The sequence below is a fragment of the Tympanuchus pallidicinctus genome, unplaced genomic scaffold, assembly GCF_026119805.1.
Source record: "Tympanuchus pallidicinctus isolate F22 unplaced genomic scaffold, pur_lepc_1.0 scaffold1, whole genome shotgun sequence".
Taxonomy (NCBI): Eukaryota; Metazoa; Chordata; class Aves; order Galliformes; family Phasianidae; genus Tympanuchus; species Tympanuchus pallidicinctus.
The window spans coordinates 6,369,345-6,389,182 of record NW_026294618.1 but is presented as its reverse complement, the minus strand read 5'-3'; the positions used below and the strand labels follow the sequence as shown (position 1 = coordinate 6,389,182).

General features: G+C 51.0%; 2 protein-coding genes across 13 annotated transcripts in view; one reads left to right on the top strand and one right to left on the bottom strand.

Moving 5' to 3' along the window:
- Positions 1 to 19,838, top strand: part of OST4 (oligosaccharyltransferase complex subunit 4, non-catalytic) — a 223,238-nt gene that overhangs the window by 73,398 nt on the left and 130,002 nt on the right. The window lies entirely within an intron of this gene.
- Positions 1 to 19,838, bottom strand: part of DTNB (dystrobrevin beta) — a 188,207-nt gene that overhangs the window by 43,728 nt on the left and 124,641 nt on the right. For 5 of the 12 annotated variants that reach the window (XM_052692300.1, XM_052692238.1, XM_052692274.1 and 2 more), the window contains 5 exons: positions 14,479 to 14,623; positions 10,121 to 10,210; positions 8,757 to 8,810; positions 6,855 to 6,890; positions 3,703 to 5,465 (listed from right to left, as the gene is read on the bottom strand). In XM_052692300.1, the coding sequence (XP_052548260.1) occupies positions 6,886 to 6,890; positions 8,757 to 8,810; positions 10,121 to 10,210; positions 14,479 to 14,623 (294 nt within the window). In that variant the 3' untranslated portion in view covers positions 3,703 to 5,465; positions 6,855 to 6,885. The other 7 variants (XR_008208815.1, XM_052692263.1, XM_052692252.1 and 4 more) reach the window with 7 other exon arrangements.

The window sequence follows — 19,838 nt, the reverse complement described above, 5'->3', positions numbered from 1 at the left end:
AGAGGTGCCAAGCCGTGCTAAGCTATGCTGAGCTGCGCCGTGCTCGGTCCAAGCGCTGAGTTGTTGATGCGGCGCCAAACCGAAGTGAGCCGTGCCGGGCTGCACCGCGTCGGGTCAGGGCAATGCAGGGCAACACAGCGCCCAGCCAGGCCGGGCTACAGCGAGTCAAGGTGTGCAGGGCCGGGCCGGGCCGAGCCGTGCTGAGCCGTACCGTGTTGCGTTGGGCTGAGCTGGGCCGGCCAAACTGGGCTGAATCTGATTTACCATGCAGTACTGGGCCAAAGCCAGCTGCTGACCCCGACCTTAACCCTGACTGAGCCCCTAAGCAGTGCCCCGAGGAACATCCTCAGGGAGGGCCCCGTGCTGGAAGATGCTCGGTGCACATGGGGGCACTGTAAAATAAGGCATTAATTAATAATCATAATTAATGTGACATTCCCCTGGCTTCATATGAGTGTCTCACTCAGTGCTGCAGGGGAAACCACTCCTACTCTGATGGTGTTCTTGAATGTGGGGATGGGCAGGGATGGTCCCAATCTCATCCCCATCCTATTCTATCCCATCCTATTCTATCCCATCCCATCCCATCCTATCCCATCCCATCCCATCCCATCCCATCCCATCCCATCCCATCCCATCCCATCCCATCCCATCCCATCCCATCCCATCCCATCCCATCCCCATCCCCATCTCCATCCTTATCCCCATCCCTATCCCCACTGAACCACTGCTTGCATTCCCCATCCCAAAACAGCACTCCAGGCACAGCCTTATTTTTCATCACTCTCATTCTTGCTGAGCCTGCTTACAGTGGGAGCACTTTCCCATATCCTGAAGCCATCCCCTAATTGCTCTCTCCTTGGCACACCCTTCCTCCCCTGAACACGGGCCCTGCGGCTTTTCCTTGTGTAGTGTTGCAAAAGTGCAGGTGGGTGCCCTGGAGGTGCGTGGAGACGAGTGTATTTACACCTGGGTTTACACATGGCAACATTTGCACACGGGTGCATTTGCACAACAGCAGATCTGCCCACACCCGTTTGTTGTAAGGCCTTTCCCCCCCCCGGTTCCCGGAGGAGCAGCAGTGGGGTGGGGGGCATCTGGGCTGCAGCTGCCGCACATCTGGCGCTGCTCCCTGGCCGCGGTGCAGCTCTGTCTGCAGCAGCGTTGGCTGCTCCTCATCAAAACGCTTCCTGAGGCGCTCCCCTCCTCGTCAGAAGGCCTCACCCCTCAGCGCTGCTTTGCTGACAGTTTTCAGGATGGAAAACATGACTCGTGCCAAAGACGGAGCCTTTTCCACCCGGTTTGAAACCCCCGTGCGAAAGGAAATGTTGATGCAAAAAGTGTTGGTTGGGTTTTGCCACTTCTTCCCAGCACCCACTGGCTGTGGTGTTGGCACTGGGGACGGGGACAGGGACACAGCCAAGGAACCAGCCTGGCTGGGTGAGAATCACAGAGTCATAGAACCATGGAGGTTTGCCCATCCCCGTTGTGGTTTCCCATCTCCATTGGTGTTTCCAGCCTTCCCCATCCTCACCGAGGTTCCCCATCCCTTTGGGGATTCCTGCCTTTCCCTGTCCCCATTGGTGTTCCCCATCCCCGCTGGGATTCCTGTTTTGCCCTGTCCCCGCTGGGTTTCCCAGCACTCCCCTTCCCCATTGGGATTGCTGTAATTCCTCATCCCATTGGGGCAATCAGTCTCATTGGGATTTCTGCCTTTCCCCACTGGGGTTACCAGCATTCCCTATCCCCACTGGGGTTCCCCATCCCATTGGGGTCTGTACCACTGTGCTCCTTAGGCAGCCACGGGCACTCCCAGCCCAGTGGCTCCCTTTAGGTTAATGGATGTAATTATCCTGGGCTTAAATCTCTGTGTGACAGGAGAGGTCAATGTGGGCTGTGGGAGGGCAGCGGGCTCCTGGCAAGACGTTTCCTATGGCCATAAATCTCCCACCCCACAGTACAGAGCAGCATCAGGGTCGGGATGGGCAGCTCCATCCTCACTCCATGCCCATCCCTATCCCCATCCCTAACCCCATCCCATCCTCATCCTCACCCCATCTCCATCCCATCTTCATCCTCATCCTCATCTTCATCCTCATGATCATCCTATCCCCATCCCCATCCCCATCTATCCTGTCCCATCCCATCCCCATCCTTGTCCCTACCCCATTCCCACCCCTGTCCCAACCCTATCCCTTCCCCATCCCCATCCCCATCCCATCCCACTGACAGGTGCCAATTTGGAGGCAGCTCTCTGGGAGTTTGGGGATGGATTAATGCATCTTGCCGAGCGGGTGGGAGCCAAATTAAGCTGGTGACACACGGTCAGACGCTGACTCAGCCTTCGTCACGCTCTGGTGCAGCTGCAGCGTGTGGGGCCGTGGGCACTGGGCGTCCCCCGTGGGGTTTGTCAGCCCCAAAGCCTCCACAGCTCCCTGAGTGCTGAGCATCTCTGCAGTGTAGGGGAGGGGAGGGAAGGGGGGGGGCACAGCTGTAGACCCTCAAAGTCCCGGTGGGGGTGGGTACCGTGCCATGCCCTGTGCTGTGCAACTTCCTTGTGCCGTGTCACATCCCAGTGCTGTGCCGCATCCCGGTGCCATGCCACATCCCATTAACATGCCCTATCCCAGTGCCACGCCACGTCCCCACGGTGGAGGCTGAGGACATGGACCCCCACATCCCCGTGCCCATGGCTCCCGTGTGGTGTTTGTGCTGTGATCGCCCCGATAACCCCACGGGCGCTCCCCATTCCTTCCCCATCAATCATTAATGCTGGGCGGGTGTGGGGCAGAGGAGGAGGAGGAGGAGGAGGGCTGGAGGAAGGCTGCGGCTCCCAGCTTGTGGCAGAGGAATTAATTTTACGGTGATGGATGAGAGTGGGAGCGGATAATGCAGCCCCGGGTGGTCATTAAATGCTGCAAATGAGCACAAATCCCATCCCTGGCGCCCCAGGGTCAGAGCGCTTACACCGAGATCACCCAACCGTGCAACGAGGGGAGGCCAGGACCCCCCCATGCTCTGCTCCTGAGTCTCCATGGGGTGCACGGGGTCTTCATGGGGCACATGGGAGTCTCTCGGTCTCCACGGAATGCATGGGATCTTCATAGGGTACATGGGGTCTTCATGGGGCACATGGGGGTCCCTGAGTCTCCATGGGGTGCGTGGGATCTTCATGTATTTCATGGGGTTTCTATGGAGTGTACAGGCGTCCCTGGTTCTCCATGGAATGCATTGGGTTTCCATGGAACACATGGTGGTCCCTGGATCTCTATGGGGTACACGAGGCCTTCACGGGGCACACGGGCTCCCTGTATCCCCAGTGGATACCAGGACCCCTGGGTCTCTATGGGGTTCATGGGGTCTCCATGGGACACATGGGGTGGGAGCGCAGCCTGGAGCGGTGTGAAGCCCCCAAGCTGTGGCCCACCCTGGCCCCATCCAGATGTGCGGTGCGGCGGGCCAACATCTGGCGGGGCTGTGGCCCTGAACACAGGCTGCTCTGTCTGCTCCCAGCGACCCGCGCCCATGACCAACGCGGATAATCCCCAGCCCTGCCATTCCGTATGAATACGCAGCGAAGCGTTTGCAGCTGCTTCCGTGCTAGGCAGTGATTTCCTACTACAACCCTTTTCTAAAATTTATTTTGCTTTTCCAGGAATATTCCTGCTTCTTTTTCACATGGCTGAGGGACGAAACACCCTGTAGGGATGAGATGAATTTATTCAGTATTTGGCAGATGACAGAACATGGCTTCCAGTTCACAGGTTCTTACCAATGGCACTCCCATCCTCCCCACCACGCGCTCTGGGCACCGGTGCCGACTGAGCCACCAAACCCCATGGTGTGCACAAGAAACGAACCCCAAATTTGAAAGGAAAGATGCACACGTGCTGGAACCATGATGGCACAGCTCGCAGCTTGGAGAAAGCGTGGTCTGCAGTGTTCTTCCTGCAGGGGTTAAGGCGGTGATCGTGAAGGCAAGCAGAAGGTTTGCAATGTTCCCAGTTAAGCACAAGCAAGCTGTAGGGTTTGCTTCCCAACATGGATGAGGGTTGGAAAAGCTGAGTCATTGCGTCCAGCTGTCACCCCAGCACCACCATGGCTGCCTACATAGCCACAGGATCACTGCGGTTGGGAAAGACCTCCACCATCACCGTGTCCAGCCGCCAACCCATCGCCACCGTGCCTGCTAAGCACATCCCTAAACAGAATCACAGAATTACTCCGGTTGGAAAAGACCTCAAAGGTCACCAAATCCAACCCCAACCCGCCGCACCATGCCCACTGACCCCTGTCCCCCAAAGTAAGAAGAGGAGGTCATGCAGTGAGCAACAATACAAAAAAAAGGGTGCCCCGCGGATCCGTGCTTCACGAGCCGTGCACGTGCTGAGTCGGGTTCTCATCACTCCTCTCCCCTCCCTGACAGCTCGCTCACAATATTTACACTTGGCTCAGGCTGTGGCCACCACGTCTGTTTATTTCTGCTCTCCCAAAGGGCTGCAGGTACCCAACGAGCGCTCTCTGTGCCGCACTGGCTGCCGTTGGCTTCGGGCTTTATCGCTGCTTCCCATTCATCACCCCTGATAAATATTTATGGCTGCATTAGGGCACTCAGCTCCTTCCACTAAAAATAACATTCCAGAACACCGAGGGGAAAAAAAAAAAAACCCGAAATGGTGTGATTGGAACTGATTGCAATGTTTCCTAAGCACCCAGACGGCGGTGAGCTCCCAGCCTCAGACTACACAACTCTGCTCTTTCTCTTAATTTTAAACAAAACCCAGCTCTCCTCTCAAGAATGAACACAGAGATGCTGATGCCAACTCAAGCTACTCATCCCTGAATTCCCTGCCTGCAAGGGGACATTTGGTAACAGTTTAAAGAAGAGGCACTGGTCTGGGGTCCTCCCACTGCTCGTTCCTCCCTGACACGCCATCACTTACAGAGGACAATGTAACATCAAACACAACAGCAACCCGACAGCGGAGCGGTGCTTCTAGGTGGGTCTGAACCGTCCACACTCACGAGTCCCCCCTGCTTTACACGCAAAGAGACCCCAATGGTGCAAACCTCATTTTTTGTCATGCACAGCAAAGGGCAGGAGCCAAGAGGAAACAGCCAGCATGAGATGCGATGGTGCCGCTGTTGGGTGGGAAATCCAACAGATCGGAACGCGTAGCGGGAGCGGGGAGTATTGCCTTTTTCTTGAACCTCCCGCAAATGGCAGAGTTCGATGGGGCACTGTCTGATTATCGTTAGTAAACACACTGAGGAAAACAGTACATGCAATGGCCTAAGAGGCAAATGCCCACGGGGAAACCCCTCGGTTGGCTGGGAGAACGCCGGCGCCGGTGGGAGGTCAGCGTCGATCACAGTGGCGCGATGGTGGTGGGTCGGCCGGAACGCGGCTCTCCCAGCGGCGCGGGGACGTCTTCGGTCACGAGCTCATCGAGAGCCCCCTGCGCCTGCACCACAGGAAACAGAGACTGAGCCCACAGCATTAACCATGGAATCATAGAATCACGGAGTGGTTTGGGTTGGAGGGACCCGAAAGAAGAACACCCACAGAATGGGTTGGTTTGGAAGGGTCCCTAAAGACCATTCAGTTCCATTCTTCGCCCCTTCTGGAGGATAAAGAAGCCCTGAAAAAGTTTCTTGCCTTTATTGTCTCACTTTTCTCCATTTTCTGCTTTTCAGCATCACCCCTGGTGCTTCAGCCCCTGTTCCGTGGCAAGGGACAGCCATGTCCCAGCTGCCCCCCATACAGCAAAGTGCAGAGCAGCCATTAGCGTCCAAGGGGCACAAAGGGACTGCCGTGCATAGACAGCATAAAGAGCTCCACACTGCCTACATCCCCTCTAATGGCATCATTTCACTCCTTCTTCAGTTACCAGATTGTTTCCCAGCCGAGACAGGACTTGAATTTCTAATGTAAAAACTATCAGAGAAACTCTGAAGCTGCTTTCAGGTTATCTCTATCCATTACTAAAATGGCAGGGAGGCAGAAAGGGCAAAAGCTTTGTTTCTGTGCTTTGCAAATTACCTTCAGAGCGCAATGGTGCCAGTTTTATCATGCAGAATTGCGTTTTGCAGCAGTTGTGCCTAATTCTATTTGGCCAACATGGGCTGGATCCCAATGGACAATGTGAAGGTGAGATTCTTGTTCTGCTCTTTGGATTCTCATCAGTGTGCAAGCTTCCAGCACAATGGAAGAAGACCCAGGAATGGGATCCCCATCGACCTCTGCGAACCCACATTTGCGCCCACGCCGCGTGTTTTGGCTGCAGGAACCCTCCTGCTTCCCACTGCCAGTGCTCAGAGATCAGCACTGCGCATCAGGCAAATACTATGCAGAGTGGAAACCCAACCCGGTGCCCTCCTACGTTTTTCAGTAGGGAAGTGATAGGGATCTGCCCCAGGTGCCTCGGAGGCATTGTGAGCACGAGGCTCAGCCTTTCTCCGCCGACACAGTCTCATGCTCCCCAGCACCTGTTTGTCTGTCCATCTGCTGTGCCTTATTATAACGCACAGTGCCGGCTCTTTGAGGGTAGAGATTGTATTTTTAGTACATCTGGATGGCGTCCGTCGCAATAGACTCCGATTTCCTGGCGGAGGCCTCTCAGTGTAAAAGTAATGCTAATAAAAGAAAAGATAACGGCGGTAATTCTGCTTTCACTGAAGTTAATGATGCTTTCCCACTGTCTGTAGCAGGAGCTGAATTAGGTCATAACTAGGAAAACCCAGCATCCTTTGGAATAGGTGCAAAGTGGCGGGAGGGAAACTCTCCTCGTCTTGTACAGAAGCATAAAAGGAAGGAGAAAGCAGAAGGTTGGCAGAGAAATGTCCAGGCTCACCTGAATTGCTGTACAGCCTGTGGTCGTCCATCTAACCTGCAACATAGGAAGAAGATACATCCATCAAACAGGCAACTGTATTTCCTGTACAGTGAATAATCGTTGAATCATAGAATTGAGAAGGTTGGAAAAGACATCCAACGTCATCCAGTCCAACCGTCCACCCATCACCACCACCATGCCCACTAACCGTGTCCTAAACAGAATCACACAATCATTCAGGTTGGAAAAGACCTCTCAGATCCCAAGTCCAACCCCTACCCAGCCCACTGTGCCCACTGCCCACGTCCCTCAGTGCCACATCCCCACGTTCCTTGAACACCTCCAGGGATGCTGACCCCACCACCTCCCTGGGCAGCTGTGCCATTGCATCACCACTCTTACTGAGAAGAAATTTTCCTAATACCCAACGCAGACCTCTTGTGGTGCTACTTGAAGCCATTATCTCTTGTCCTAAACCCAACCTCTCCATCTCTCATTGCTCTACTGAGCAGCTCTTCAGCTGCAAACAGCTCTGAAGGCATTGGGGTCTATCTCCAGCCCTCTGGAATACAGGAGAGGAGCCTCAGTTAAACCCCTAAGCAGGTTCCACACGGCAACCCAACAAATCCCAGAGAGGGACTCTCCATGGCCACCAGCACTTGGAGCCTGGAGGCGCCTCCACCCCCTCCTGGGCTGCAGGAGGACTGCGCCTTCATTATCGATCATTCCTTGATTTCTTGGCCGGCTTTTCATCTCGCTATCTCTGCCACGTTAAAAAATCACTTAATTTCTGGCAGAGAGAATATTTACATTCCACACAATGGCTTTTGGGCCAAGTCCTGCTTTGGGTTATGTCTCCGTTCCCCAGTGCTGCAGTGAGTAATAGGATTTGTCCTACTATGCCTCCACCACACATCCCATCTCCAAACCCCCTTCCCCTTTTTTCCCCATGCAAGATGCGATGCACGTTTGGGAAAAGAAGAAAAAAAAAAAGCAGAAGGGTCATCTGCTAAGCATCTCAGCTATTTAGCTTAAGAGGAATGTTCTAGGGCAGAGAGAGTCCTGTGATTTAGAGCCAACGCCATGCTGCTTTGAAAGCTGAGATCAGACTCGGTGCATTTCTTCACGCATGCTGACAATGCCGAACGCTGATGGACAAACCATCAGGAAGCTGAGCATTCCCAGGCACCTGAAAGCACTGGACTGGAAGATTCAGGAAAATGAGGAATTTTAGTGTGAAACGTGATCCCCTTTGCTTCTTCTCAGCCAGAAGGAAAATATGCATAGAACAACAGCAACAACAAAAAAAGGATAAAAAGTCCAAGTTTGTCACTGCTGGAATAAGGCTTGGTTCAACGAGACAGAAAAACCTCTGGGGATGGTGGAGATGAAAGGGAGCCATGAGCAGCCCACATGGGATCATCGCCTGTGGGCGATGCTGAGCGCCCGTCCGGACAAGGTCGTATGAGGCGGTGCTGCGCCGCTACCCAGCCCACGTGTGGGGCTGTTGTTTTTGAATGTACTCATCCACAGCACAGCTCCTGCAGCACTTGGAGCAGCTCTTCCTCCTCCTCTTACACATTAAAAATATCTGTGCGGGGCTTTGTTAAAGAAAAATGTTCCCTAAAGCTGGATGCACGCTGCGGGAACAGCCGTGGTGGCACTCTGACACCACAAGTCCTCCTCGGGGAATCGGAATGGAGAAAGCAAGCCGACCCCTGGGGACGAGCAGATCCGAAAACGTGCAGCAGGAGGATCAGAACTAGAGAGTCTTCAAAGGTCCCTTCCAGCCCCAACCATCCTATGGCTCTATGGTCTTTAAGGTCCCTTCCAACTCATTCTACGGCTCTGTGACCCTTCCAACCCAACCGTTCCATCATTCTGTGATTCACAGCTCAGAGCCAGGATTTCTTCCCTTACCTCGATCCTTCCCGTTCTGCATTTTTTCCATTTCTTCTTCATCTTCTTCCTCTGCTTCAGGAAGAAGAAAAACATCACGCATGGATGAGACATGTACACGAGAGAACTGAGACATACGGAAATCACAAGTTTTAGGCTAAAATCAAATCTAACAAGTGGAAGTATTTCTATGGAACATGGAAATTGTTTATGGAAAAAGGAAATGGCTTTATGGAAGAAGGAAATGGTTTCATGTTGATCTGAGGTGGAAACCCTGAGGTCCCTTCCTGGAACTGCTGTTTGCCTGCTTGTGCTCCCAGGACCCTGGGGCCAGGCTGTGCCCCAGGCTGGATTTTTGCTCCATACCCATTCCACTGAGCCCTGTTTCAACTGAAGAGGATTTATGAAAAAGCTCATATTTATATTGCAGAGCATAGAAGGCCACATTCTTCTGTAGATGGTGGCTTGTGTCTGTGTGCAACATCTCCCTGAGCTCTAAGCAAACAGGTGACAGTTGTTACACGCAGCGCTATCACTCCTGCCCACTTCACACACTGCTGAGTGCAAAGACAGACAGAAAGCTCCACAATAAAGGGCACAATTTGAAGACCTTCAGATCAAAGTGGATCTTGACCTGCACACTGATATTCGCTTTACTTGCTAAACAGCAGGAGCATCAGCAGGAGCACCAGAACCTGTAAAGTCTCAAACCAGAGCCACACAGCATTCTATGGTTCTATTCAGGAACATGGGTTAGTGGGCTTGGTAGTGGATGCGTTGATGGTTGGACTTGATCACCTTGGAAGTCTTCTTCAAGCTCAGTGATTCTATGATTCCATTTAAGGACATGGTTTGGTGGTATGGTGGAGACAGATTGATGGCTGGGCTTGATGATCTTGGCTTTTCCAACCTTTGTGATTCTATGACTCTCTGATTCTATATCATCAAGCAAGGGCATGTAATTAATTTCCTTTTCGCTCCCTCATGCCACATCTGCTGCCAGCACTGCCATTGCCCTGCTCAGGAGATCTGACCTTCAGGAAAGCAGCATTTCCGAGTGGTGCCCTCATCAAAGCCATGGGGAGCTCCTGCTATTGCACACATACAGATCAATAGCAGCAGGAGCACAGCAGCTAGGTGTTAGTCTGCTGCTACAATCAGCAGCCAGGCTTCTATCTGCAGAATGTGACCTTAACCATTCTGTTGGTTAAGTGATAAAATCAATGGAAATCCTATTCGGATGGCATTTGGAGTTCTCAGCAAGGCTAGCCATAAAAAATGATTTTTCATTTTATTGTTGAAGAAATGAACGCGTAATCTCGCGTTACGCCTTAAATAGAGTTTTTATAAAAAATAAATCTAAAGACAAATCTCTCTCCTCTTACCTGAGTGCAGCTCCTTCACCAGCGATGACATCGTGTTGGTGATGGAGTCGGCGGCCACCAGCAGGTCGTTGCGCAGGTTCCTCCTTGTACCTGGGAGCAGAGCAAACACGCAGCAGGTAAAGCAGCTGCACACAGCCCTCCTGCCTCATGGATCCTGGCCCCATGGAGCTCAGCCCCGCAGAGCTCAGCTCCACAGACCACAGCTCCACCAGGGATCCCTGCTCAGGAGAGCAGTGGTGCTGCGCCCAGCTGCATTGGAGGGCCCTGAGAAGAGATCTGGATTTGCTCTGGAATGCTCCCACTCTGCCTGGCTATTGTCTGCAAGCCTATCGTCTGACTGCTAATTAGCTACTGCATTGCTTTTCTCCTCCATGAGGGCAGCACTCCTACGTCAGCTCAGGGTTTTTCTGCTCAAGATGCTTGAAGTTGAGTGCCTGTCTTGTTCCAGATATTTCCCATCTCATCAATCTCCCAAATGCTGCGATGGCTTCGACTCCTCTGAGCAATTCTACCATTAGCTGCGGTGCTGTGGATTTGCCGCTAGGCTCTGTGCTGGCTACCAGCGTGGCCCACGAATACCAACATGGCCTGTGAATGTCTGCATGGCTCACAGATGTTAACATGGCCCATGGATGGATGTCAGCACAACCCATGGACTTCAACACGGCCCATGGATATCACCACACCTCATGGTTGGATGTCAACGCGACCCATGGATGGCTGTCAACACCACCCGTGGATATTAACGTAAGCCATGGATGTCAGCATGGTCAGCACGTATCTTGGAGGCCATGAACATTCCATCAACACATCCCTGTCCTCTGGCTTGGGCACCAAGTGACCAGCGCTGTGCCCATGGCGTGATGCTCTGGCAGCTACACAAACAAACAAACACCGACTTTAACGAGCTCATCTGGACGCCCACTGCCACTGGAGGCCCTTCTGGCTGGTGGCATTAAATTATTTTATTATGTGATCACACAGAAATTTTATCCTGCTTCCTGCATTCTCCACTTGCTTAGAATTTGTCTGATTTTACATGATTGATATGAAATAGCACTAATTGTGCAGATTGCCTTCCCGGAAAGATCATTCCCGGAAACTTATTACGGAGCCTGCTGACCATGTTCTCTTGCAAAAGGTTTACCAGCTGTTGGGCTTTATTCTAATGCTGTTTTCTCCCAGTGGCAAAGTGGAAGACCAAGAGGGCACCGCTGAAGGAAATGTATCCCATTAGGGACCATAAGACTTGGTTCTGCAAACATTTCCTGCTGATTTCCCCTCTGCCATGGGGTGGAAGTGATGATGTTGGCAGTCCTGGGTATGGCAATGAGAAAGTGAGCAGGAATGAGACCCTCACCCACTTTTTCTCTTTTCTCTCATTTTAGAAGATATGGAAGAGTTCACAGAGATAATTTAAATGCTTTGGTAAAAAAAAAATATTAAAAAAGTAAAATAAATGGAACCTTTCAGGAGGTTTTGTTCCGAAAGCGTTGCCTATGGATAATTTGCTCCTGTGAGCCACAACCACCACCACCATACTATTGGGATGTAGGTGCTACCTAAGCCCTTAGCACTACAACAGCCCTATACAATACCTGCCATGCATTGCATAGAGATACTAAGGTGTTAAAAACCTGGAAAAAAAGAATTTTTTTCTCTTTGGGCAATATTGACAGAACCTAGTGAAGACTGTGCTCCTCTAAAGCAGGAATGAGCCACGGTTCATTCCATGAGCTTGCCCCAGAGCCAGGAGTTGAAGCCTGCACACTGTGCAGAAGGAACATCGCTTCTTCTGTGTCTCCAAATGCAGATGGATAGAAAGCACATTTTGATGCCAAAGCACTACTGTAAAATAAAAAGAATCAAGTAGGGCAGTTACTGTACTACAACAATCTTGTGTTCATTACTCGTAGCTGCAGAAAGGAGATCATTTTGCCTCTTTGTGCTTTCCTCATTAAAAAACCAAAGGGGAAAATGATGAACCAGATACAGCAGATTTTCCCAGTGCCTGGTGGGACTCACAGCACCGCTGCGTGCAGCCTGGAGAATAGAAAGCTGATCTGCAGGGGAAGGACGGGCAGCTGTTGAAGGAGTGGGATGAGGCTCTTGACTCGTTGGGGGGATGAAGAGGAGGCGCCAGGGCCACCCACAGCAGCAGATGGAGCCGTGCCGCTGGTGTTTGGCACCGCGCCTCCTGGAACGAGGCTTCGTCTCTGGAAGCGCTTAGAGAGATCAGAGAATCATAGAATGGTTGGGTTGGAAGGGACCTTAAAGATCAGAGAACCATAGAATGGTCGGCTTGGAAGGGCTCTTTCAGCCCATCCAGTTCCCACTCCCTGCAGTGGGCTGGTTGCCACCGAGCACATCAGGCTGCCCAGGGCCTTGGCAGCTCCAGGCATGGGGCACCCACAGCTTCTCCAAGCTCGTTTCTGCTGGTGGGGTCAGAAAAAGGCATTTCCTTCTCCAAGATGAGTAATGATGGGTTGATGGTTGGACTTGATGATTTCAGTGGTCTTTTCCAGTCTTAATGACTCTGTGATTCTATGAGCTCTAGATACTTTGCACTTCCATACTGGACTTCTTCCACCATATGACCTACTCACCAGCTGAAATTTTGGAGAACAACCAACAGAGCCTTTTCCTTTCACCAAGCACTGAGGGCTGAAGGCTTGCAGTCCTCACTTCAGCGTGCCGGGGATTCAACATCCATTAAGGTTGGAAAAGATCACTATGATCACTAAGACCACCACGAACAGGAGAACATCTGTCTGACAGAATATCTGACATTAATATTCACCACCTCCCCTACTCAGCAAGAAATATGCTCATGAATGAGAAAATTCCACCTCCAGATAACGAAAGCATGAGATACAAGTTGTCATCTTTTATGGAACTGAATAGCTTGGCCTCTGGGAGATGCAGAGGGAGCTTAGAGAAGGCAGGACTGAGGAACTAACTCCCTCATTCACTGCAGTGTGATGGCTCCCTAAAGGTAGAAAACCTCTTCTTTGCCAGTCTTCTTGACATCAGACCCAAGTAATGCTTTTACTTGCCTTTTCCCAACATCCTGAGGGTGGAACCTCCATTTTTCTCCCTCTCTCCTCTGCGAGGAAGAGGCAGAGGTCTGGACTGAGTGCACAAGGTTTCTGTTTCATCTGGTTGTCTTCAAATCCTGAAGCACTTCTTGAGCCCCCAGTGACGTTTCCAATGCATGACTGCAGAAGTTTATTTTTTTAAAACTAATAGCTGCTATGTATGAACTCACACTACCTACAGAAGCTGGGGAGTATAAATATCTATGTCAACTGCTGCCCTGGTGCTCTTCAAAGCACTCTGAGCTGAATTATTCAGAAAAGGACAGCTAACCCACTTGATCCAACCATTTTGGTTTTACCAAAGGATGGGGGGATGAGGTGTACATAGGGAAATGCAGTTGAAACTACCCAATAACCTCCTACTTCTTGCTGAATCACAGAATTATTTGAGATGGAAGGGACTTTGAGTTGGAAGATCACCCAGTCCAAATCCCCTGCAGTGAGCAGGGACATCTGCAGCTCAGTCATAGAATTATAAAATCACAGAATCCAATCATAGCATCACAGAATTGTTTGAGTTGGAAGGAACCTCTAAAAGTCTCATGAACAGGGACCCCTACAGCTCCATGAAGTTGCCCAGATCAGGTTGTGCCCATACAGATTGGCACCATTGAGCTTAGGCCAAAAACTGGTATTTTTTTTCAAACACAAGTGGTGTAACATCTAGAGAAGGTGCGAAGGAAGTAACAAGGAGCTGTGATCCCAGGCAAGAACTGGAGAAAGGGATCAAGAAAACATTCAGCCCCATAACCAGACAGTCAGCTAGGTTGGAAAGGACCTTCAAGTCCAGTATTATTTATACAAAGTATGTGTTCTGCTTCTTTGCTATGATCCTCCCTTCTTTCCTTCCCTGTTGGCATTAGTCTGATAGTGACAGGACAAGGAGGGATGGCTTCAAACTGGAGGAGGAAAGACTGAATCCAGGTTTTAGGGGGAAATTCTTTACCTGTAGGGCAGTGAGGCCCTGGCACAGAGGATCTGTGGATGCCCCATCCCTGCCAGTGCCCAAGGCCAGGCTGGATGGAGCTTTGGGCACCTGGTCAATGGATGTGTCCTCATGGCAATGGCTGGGTTGGGTGGATTTTAAAGTGCCTTCCAACCCAAAGCACTCCATTCTAGGACTCTACAATTATCGGATAACTTTCTAGGATGGGAGAACCCTTTAAAATGGAAAGAACAACAACATGCCGCAGTTCCTTTGGTCTGGAGCATAGCAAAGGGAGCCGGGCTGCCCCGTTCCCTGCTCCACGAGATGCTCACCTTGTGTGAAAGCTTCTTGCATGTCCCCGATGTCCTGGGGGCCGTGTGTTGGTGTGGAGCCAGCAGAGGTGGATCTGACGGGCATGGGCAGCGGGCGGCCGGCTCCGTGGGTGGGGGACGAGTGCGCCGAGCCCGCTGCTTGCGCCTGCACGGAGACACAGCGCCCACATCTTACACTTGTTTTGGGTCAGCGTCTACAAATAATGTCCTAAAGCATTGCAACCATGCTCTGCAACCTGCTCTGCACAGAGCTAACCGCTGCTGGACGTGAGGTTAGGAAACCAAAAGCTTAGCTTTGCAGCATCCAGGAAGCAAACAGCAAATGCACGATGAGGGGCTGAGCAAACCCACAAGTGCCATGCAGGAGATTTATTAATACTTGTTGCTAAAAAAGCATTTAAAAAAAAAAAAAAAGACAACTTTTTCTGGTTGCTCTTTAACTATCCAGAGCTGCCCTCATCACCCCAGTGCTCTGCAATCCTACAACCCAGGCGTTCTCTGCAGCAATTTCTATCTCAGCACACTCTACACCTTCTTGCTCAGTTCACGACCAGCTCTGCCATGCTTTGCTAGCCATGATTGACGACCTTAACCTGTATTTATATTCAAGCTGTGCTACCACAGATGAGGGGAAAACTACCCATAAAAAAAAATCACATGAAAGCTGCACAACCCCTGACCAAACTCATTCTGTTTGTGCCATTCTGTTTGCTTCCCTTCCTCCGACCCGTGCATCCCTTGCTCCCTTTGACGTGCACCAGTTACCAGGGCAACCCTGCAACACCGCTGCACTGTGCCCAGCGCTCCGGGCACAAAAACCCGGCAGCGTGCAAAACTGTTGGTTTGAAACTACACTGATAACACATGGAGTGAAAGAAGCGAGCGAAATATTCTCATGGTGCTGGCAGGGGAGATGGCTGCTGCAGGAGAGCAATGGTCTTGCAAAGATAAAATGGTTTGCAAATCAAACAAATACACAGGAAACATCATCAGCTCCATCGGGCGGATAAAGCCGTGGCTCTGCCCAAGCTGCCCGCCAGCTGCAGGGCCAGCTCCATGCATCTCCACATCTGGCCCCTGGCACTCCCCAGATGTGCGCTCACTGGGACTGCAATCATAGAATGATAGAATTGTTGGGTTGGAAGGGACTTTAAAGATCATAGAACCATAGAATGGTCGGGTTGGAAAGGGCCTCACATCCCCCCAGCCCCACTCCCAGCCATGGGCTGCTTGCACCCCACTAGCTCAGAGCCTTGAGCAACTCCATGGAGGGGGCACCCATTGTTCACTGGGCTGCAGCACCTGGGCATCACCTCGGAGTAAAGAATTTCCTCCTTACATCTAACTGAAATCTCCCCTGAAGGACCCCCCAAGCTCCATGCTCCAGCCCCAGTCCAGCCTCCAGCCCTGGCGACACCTGTATTCTACTGACACGTGCCTTGGAGACACGTCAACCAAATCCGCGTTCTTAGAATAAGCGCCCAAGGAACTGAAATTGTTTTTCTCAATCGCTGGGCGCGCAGATGGGCTGTGCCAATTTGCATACGGCAGCAAGTGGAGCAGAGGGGCTGGGAACGTCCCTCACTCTCACAGTGACGCAGTTCCTGGAAATCTGAGTGATTTTGAGAAAAGCTGGTGACGGCGTGCAGCCAACGTGGCATGGAGAGCAGCTTGGGGGCAGCACCGTGCTTCCTGCTGTGCAGCAGCTCCTGTTGATGTGACCTGCAGCACCTGTTGGCCAAAAGAGGATCTGAAAGCTCTGGGGAGCAAATCGCCTTCGTGGGGCAGTGAATCACTGAACTGTGGAATCACTGCGGGTGGAGAAGACCTCTAAGGTCCCCAAGTCCAACCCCAACCCACCGCACCATGCCCACTGTGTCCCTCAGTGCCACATCGCCACGGTTCTGGAACACCTCCAGGTTTGGTGACCCCACCACCTCCCTGGGCAGCTGTGCCACTGCAGCTCTGCTCTTTATGAGAAGAAATGTTTCCTAATGTCCAACCTGAAATTCTCTAATTCCAGACAAAAATAAAAGTATCATATCTATCTCACTCTTTTTGTACTTTATACAGCAAATGCAGTCTCATGCATGCTTGGGTGTTTCCACTCCCGTGGAAGAATTACGTGTGTGGAAAAACGGTGCATGACCTTTAGGCAACATTTGTGATGCATAACCATACAGCAAAGAGAAAGGAGAACATGTGAGCTGTCTGTACGCTGCTGTTGTTTGCTAACCACGAGCATGATTTGGGAAAACCAGAAAGCAGCGATGGGACCGTACAGCTTGGTGTCCTAGAAAGCAGATTATTGACTGAGAAAGCAAGAAAGACATCTGGTGCACGCAGACACACTGCGGAAGCGGAAGGGAAGAGCTGAGGAGTCCCCCCAGCACGGGCGGTCGTAATGTGAACCGCAGGTGCCGGGCTGGGCCCCATAGGAGGAAGCGGTGGGCGGACGCGTGGGCAGGGGACGGGGATGGAGGAGGCACGGACAGATAATGGATGAGCTCAGGAGCTGTTCCTGAGGCGGAATGGGAAAGCAATAAATCACTCCTACAGCCTTCCTCCTCCTCCAAAGGCTGAAGGAAGGAACAGGGCAGGTCGTAAATACTGAGCCGAGGCTGCTCTGAGGTTGTGGAAGTGAACCCAACGCAGGGCGCGCAGCAATGTGTGCACAGGAAGCTCTGGGGTTCGTTGCAGAAGAACCGTGAACGGGCTTTTAAGTTCCTCTCTGATGCTGTTGGGTTACGGGAAGAAGAGTGCAGCGTTAAGCATCCTGAAACACTTCTGTACAGGGGATGCAGAAGATGGATTTCCATTGATAAAAACAGCCATGGAAAGCCCTGACCCAGCTCCTGAAATGTCTGAGAGCTGACTCGTATGTACTGGCCCCAGTTTATCAAGACTTGCATGCGGCAGCTCTGAGGTTGAACCTGAAAAACCCTAAAAATCTCATGATAAAAACAGCTCTAGGCTTTGCATCAGAACAAGAGGTGTGGGAAGAAGGGACGGTAACATCTCTCACTGAATGGAAAAGGGCCTCCGGAGGTGTCCACTCCAAACCGCCGTACCCATCAGCGCTTCTGCTTCCAGGGGAGCTGGGGTGGATGACCCCAGAAGGACCCACGTTTGTTTGTATGATTCTGTGATCCTACCGAGAAACTGAGAACATTCGCTTTGCAAGGAATTTACGTTGACTTTAATGTGCTTGATCGTCTCACATATCCCCGTGAATAGATTAAAATAAAAGAGATCTCGTGTACCTATAAAAAGCTAACATTTCCTTAGAGAAGCGATTTAGACAAGTAAACAACTCATCATGCCCCAAATAGCTAACTGCAGAAAACGCTGCAGAAATGGATCAGAAATGAAAAGAACGTAAATGCGTGGCCTACAACACTCATTTTTTGTTCAGTATCTTCGCTGTAGGAAATTAAGGAAATCAGACAATGTCAAACGGCATCCGAGCAAAAGCAGGAATCTTCATTAGAAAGGGAAATGGGAACAGGCTTTTCATCTGCATATCATGCATGTTCGCTTTCTAACTTGCATTTTCTATAAAAGAGGGGAAATTTAAGATAGATGTTATAGTGAAATTCTTTACGCAGAGGGAGATGAGGCCCTGGCACTGCCCAGAGCTGTGGGTACCCCATTCCTGGAGGTGCCTGAGGCAGTGGATGAGCCCTGAGCAGCCTGAGCTGCTGAGGAGCACCCAGCCCACAGCAGGGGTGGGGCTGGGGGAGCTGTAAGGTCCCTTCCAACCCAACCATTCCATGGCTCTATGATCTTTAAGTCCCTTCCAACCCAACCATTCCATGGCTCTATGATCTTTAAGTCCCTTCCAACCCAACCTTTCCACAGCTCTATGATCTTTAAGTCCCTTCCAACCCAACCATTCCATGGCTCTATGATCTTTAAGTCCCTTCCAACCCAACCATTCCACAGCTCTATGATCTTTAAGTCCCTTCCAACCCAACCATTCCATAGCTCTATGATCTTTAAGTCCCTTCCAACCCAACCATTCCACAGCTCTATGATCTTTAAGTCCCTTCCAACCCAACCATTCCACGGCTCTATGATCTTTAAGTCCCTTCCAACCCAACTATTCTGCGATTCTATGATACCATCTTCTTTTCTGCCCTTATTTAAGAAATACAAGGCAGCTCTTGAGACTGATCTCAGGATAATTCCCAAGGCTCACGCTGAGTGACATCTACCACAGCCTCACGGCTTGCCCTGCCCCGGATTTCCACTGCTTGTAGCCTGCAGGCCCCATCCATCCCCTTCATTTCAACAAAAAGCTGTCAAGTTGGAAATCAAGTTGCACTCTCCACGGATGTACAGGTCACCCGCCTAGCCTACATCATCTGTGTTTAGAATTTCACACATATACAATCCAAATGCTGCAGTGCCCTTGCATTCCTTTGCTCATTTTGGGGCTGAGCCAATGCAATAAGTAGTGCTGGAAAGCCTGAAAGCAATGAGCTGAGACGCTCCCTGCGCCGGGGTTAATTTTGTTTAGAAACGCCCTGAAATATTGGGGAAATTTATGAGCGCTGAAGAGTGCAAATATTTTTTTAAAGTGAATATTATGGACTACCACAGGCAGGTTAGTGAGTAATCCTTGACAAAAGAATCAAGCTCACTCATAAAAGTCATTCTTTGTGTTTTTTTTAAAGTTTTTATCCTGTGAGTGGCTGCCAGACAACTGATGTGCTGCAAACAGGCCGTGCCACCTAAGTTTAGGGTAAGTGGAGATGTGGTGAACAGTGGGCATGGTGGGATGGGCTGGGGATGCACTTATGGTCTCAGACATCTTTTCCAATCTGATTGATTCTGTGGTTCTTTGAGTGGGGATGGTCACCATGATGGCTTGATGACCACAGAGATCTCGACGAGCTTCATGGCTCTGGTTCCATGGTTTGACTTCTGTCCTTGAGGAGATGATAAGTTTTACAGACAAGGCTCAGTAAAAAGATAACAGAAATTATCCACCCAAAGGGCACTTGATCGATGCTTCCTTGGCCAGGCATCCCCCATAATTCTGAACTTGTTAACAAGCCCCTGTGGGGCTGGTGGTGGCCTGGGCTCAGCCTTCCAGTCACCCCACTCCTGCATCAATAAGCAATGTGTGATGTCAGGCACTTCTGTCCAGGTTAGAACTAACGAAAGCTGCTAATTACAAAGGTCAGGTGCTGAAATAGGGGGCTACTTGCTGACACAGGCCTGACATGAACAGAATCACAAAAAACACAGCTGTTAGGAGACAGCCCACTCTCCATTCACTCTACAGCTGGACCGGCTCTCAAAAATCCCCTCCTGACAGATGTTTATCCAACATGCTCTCACAAACCTCTTCA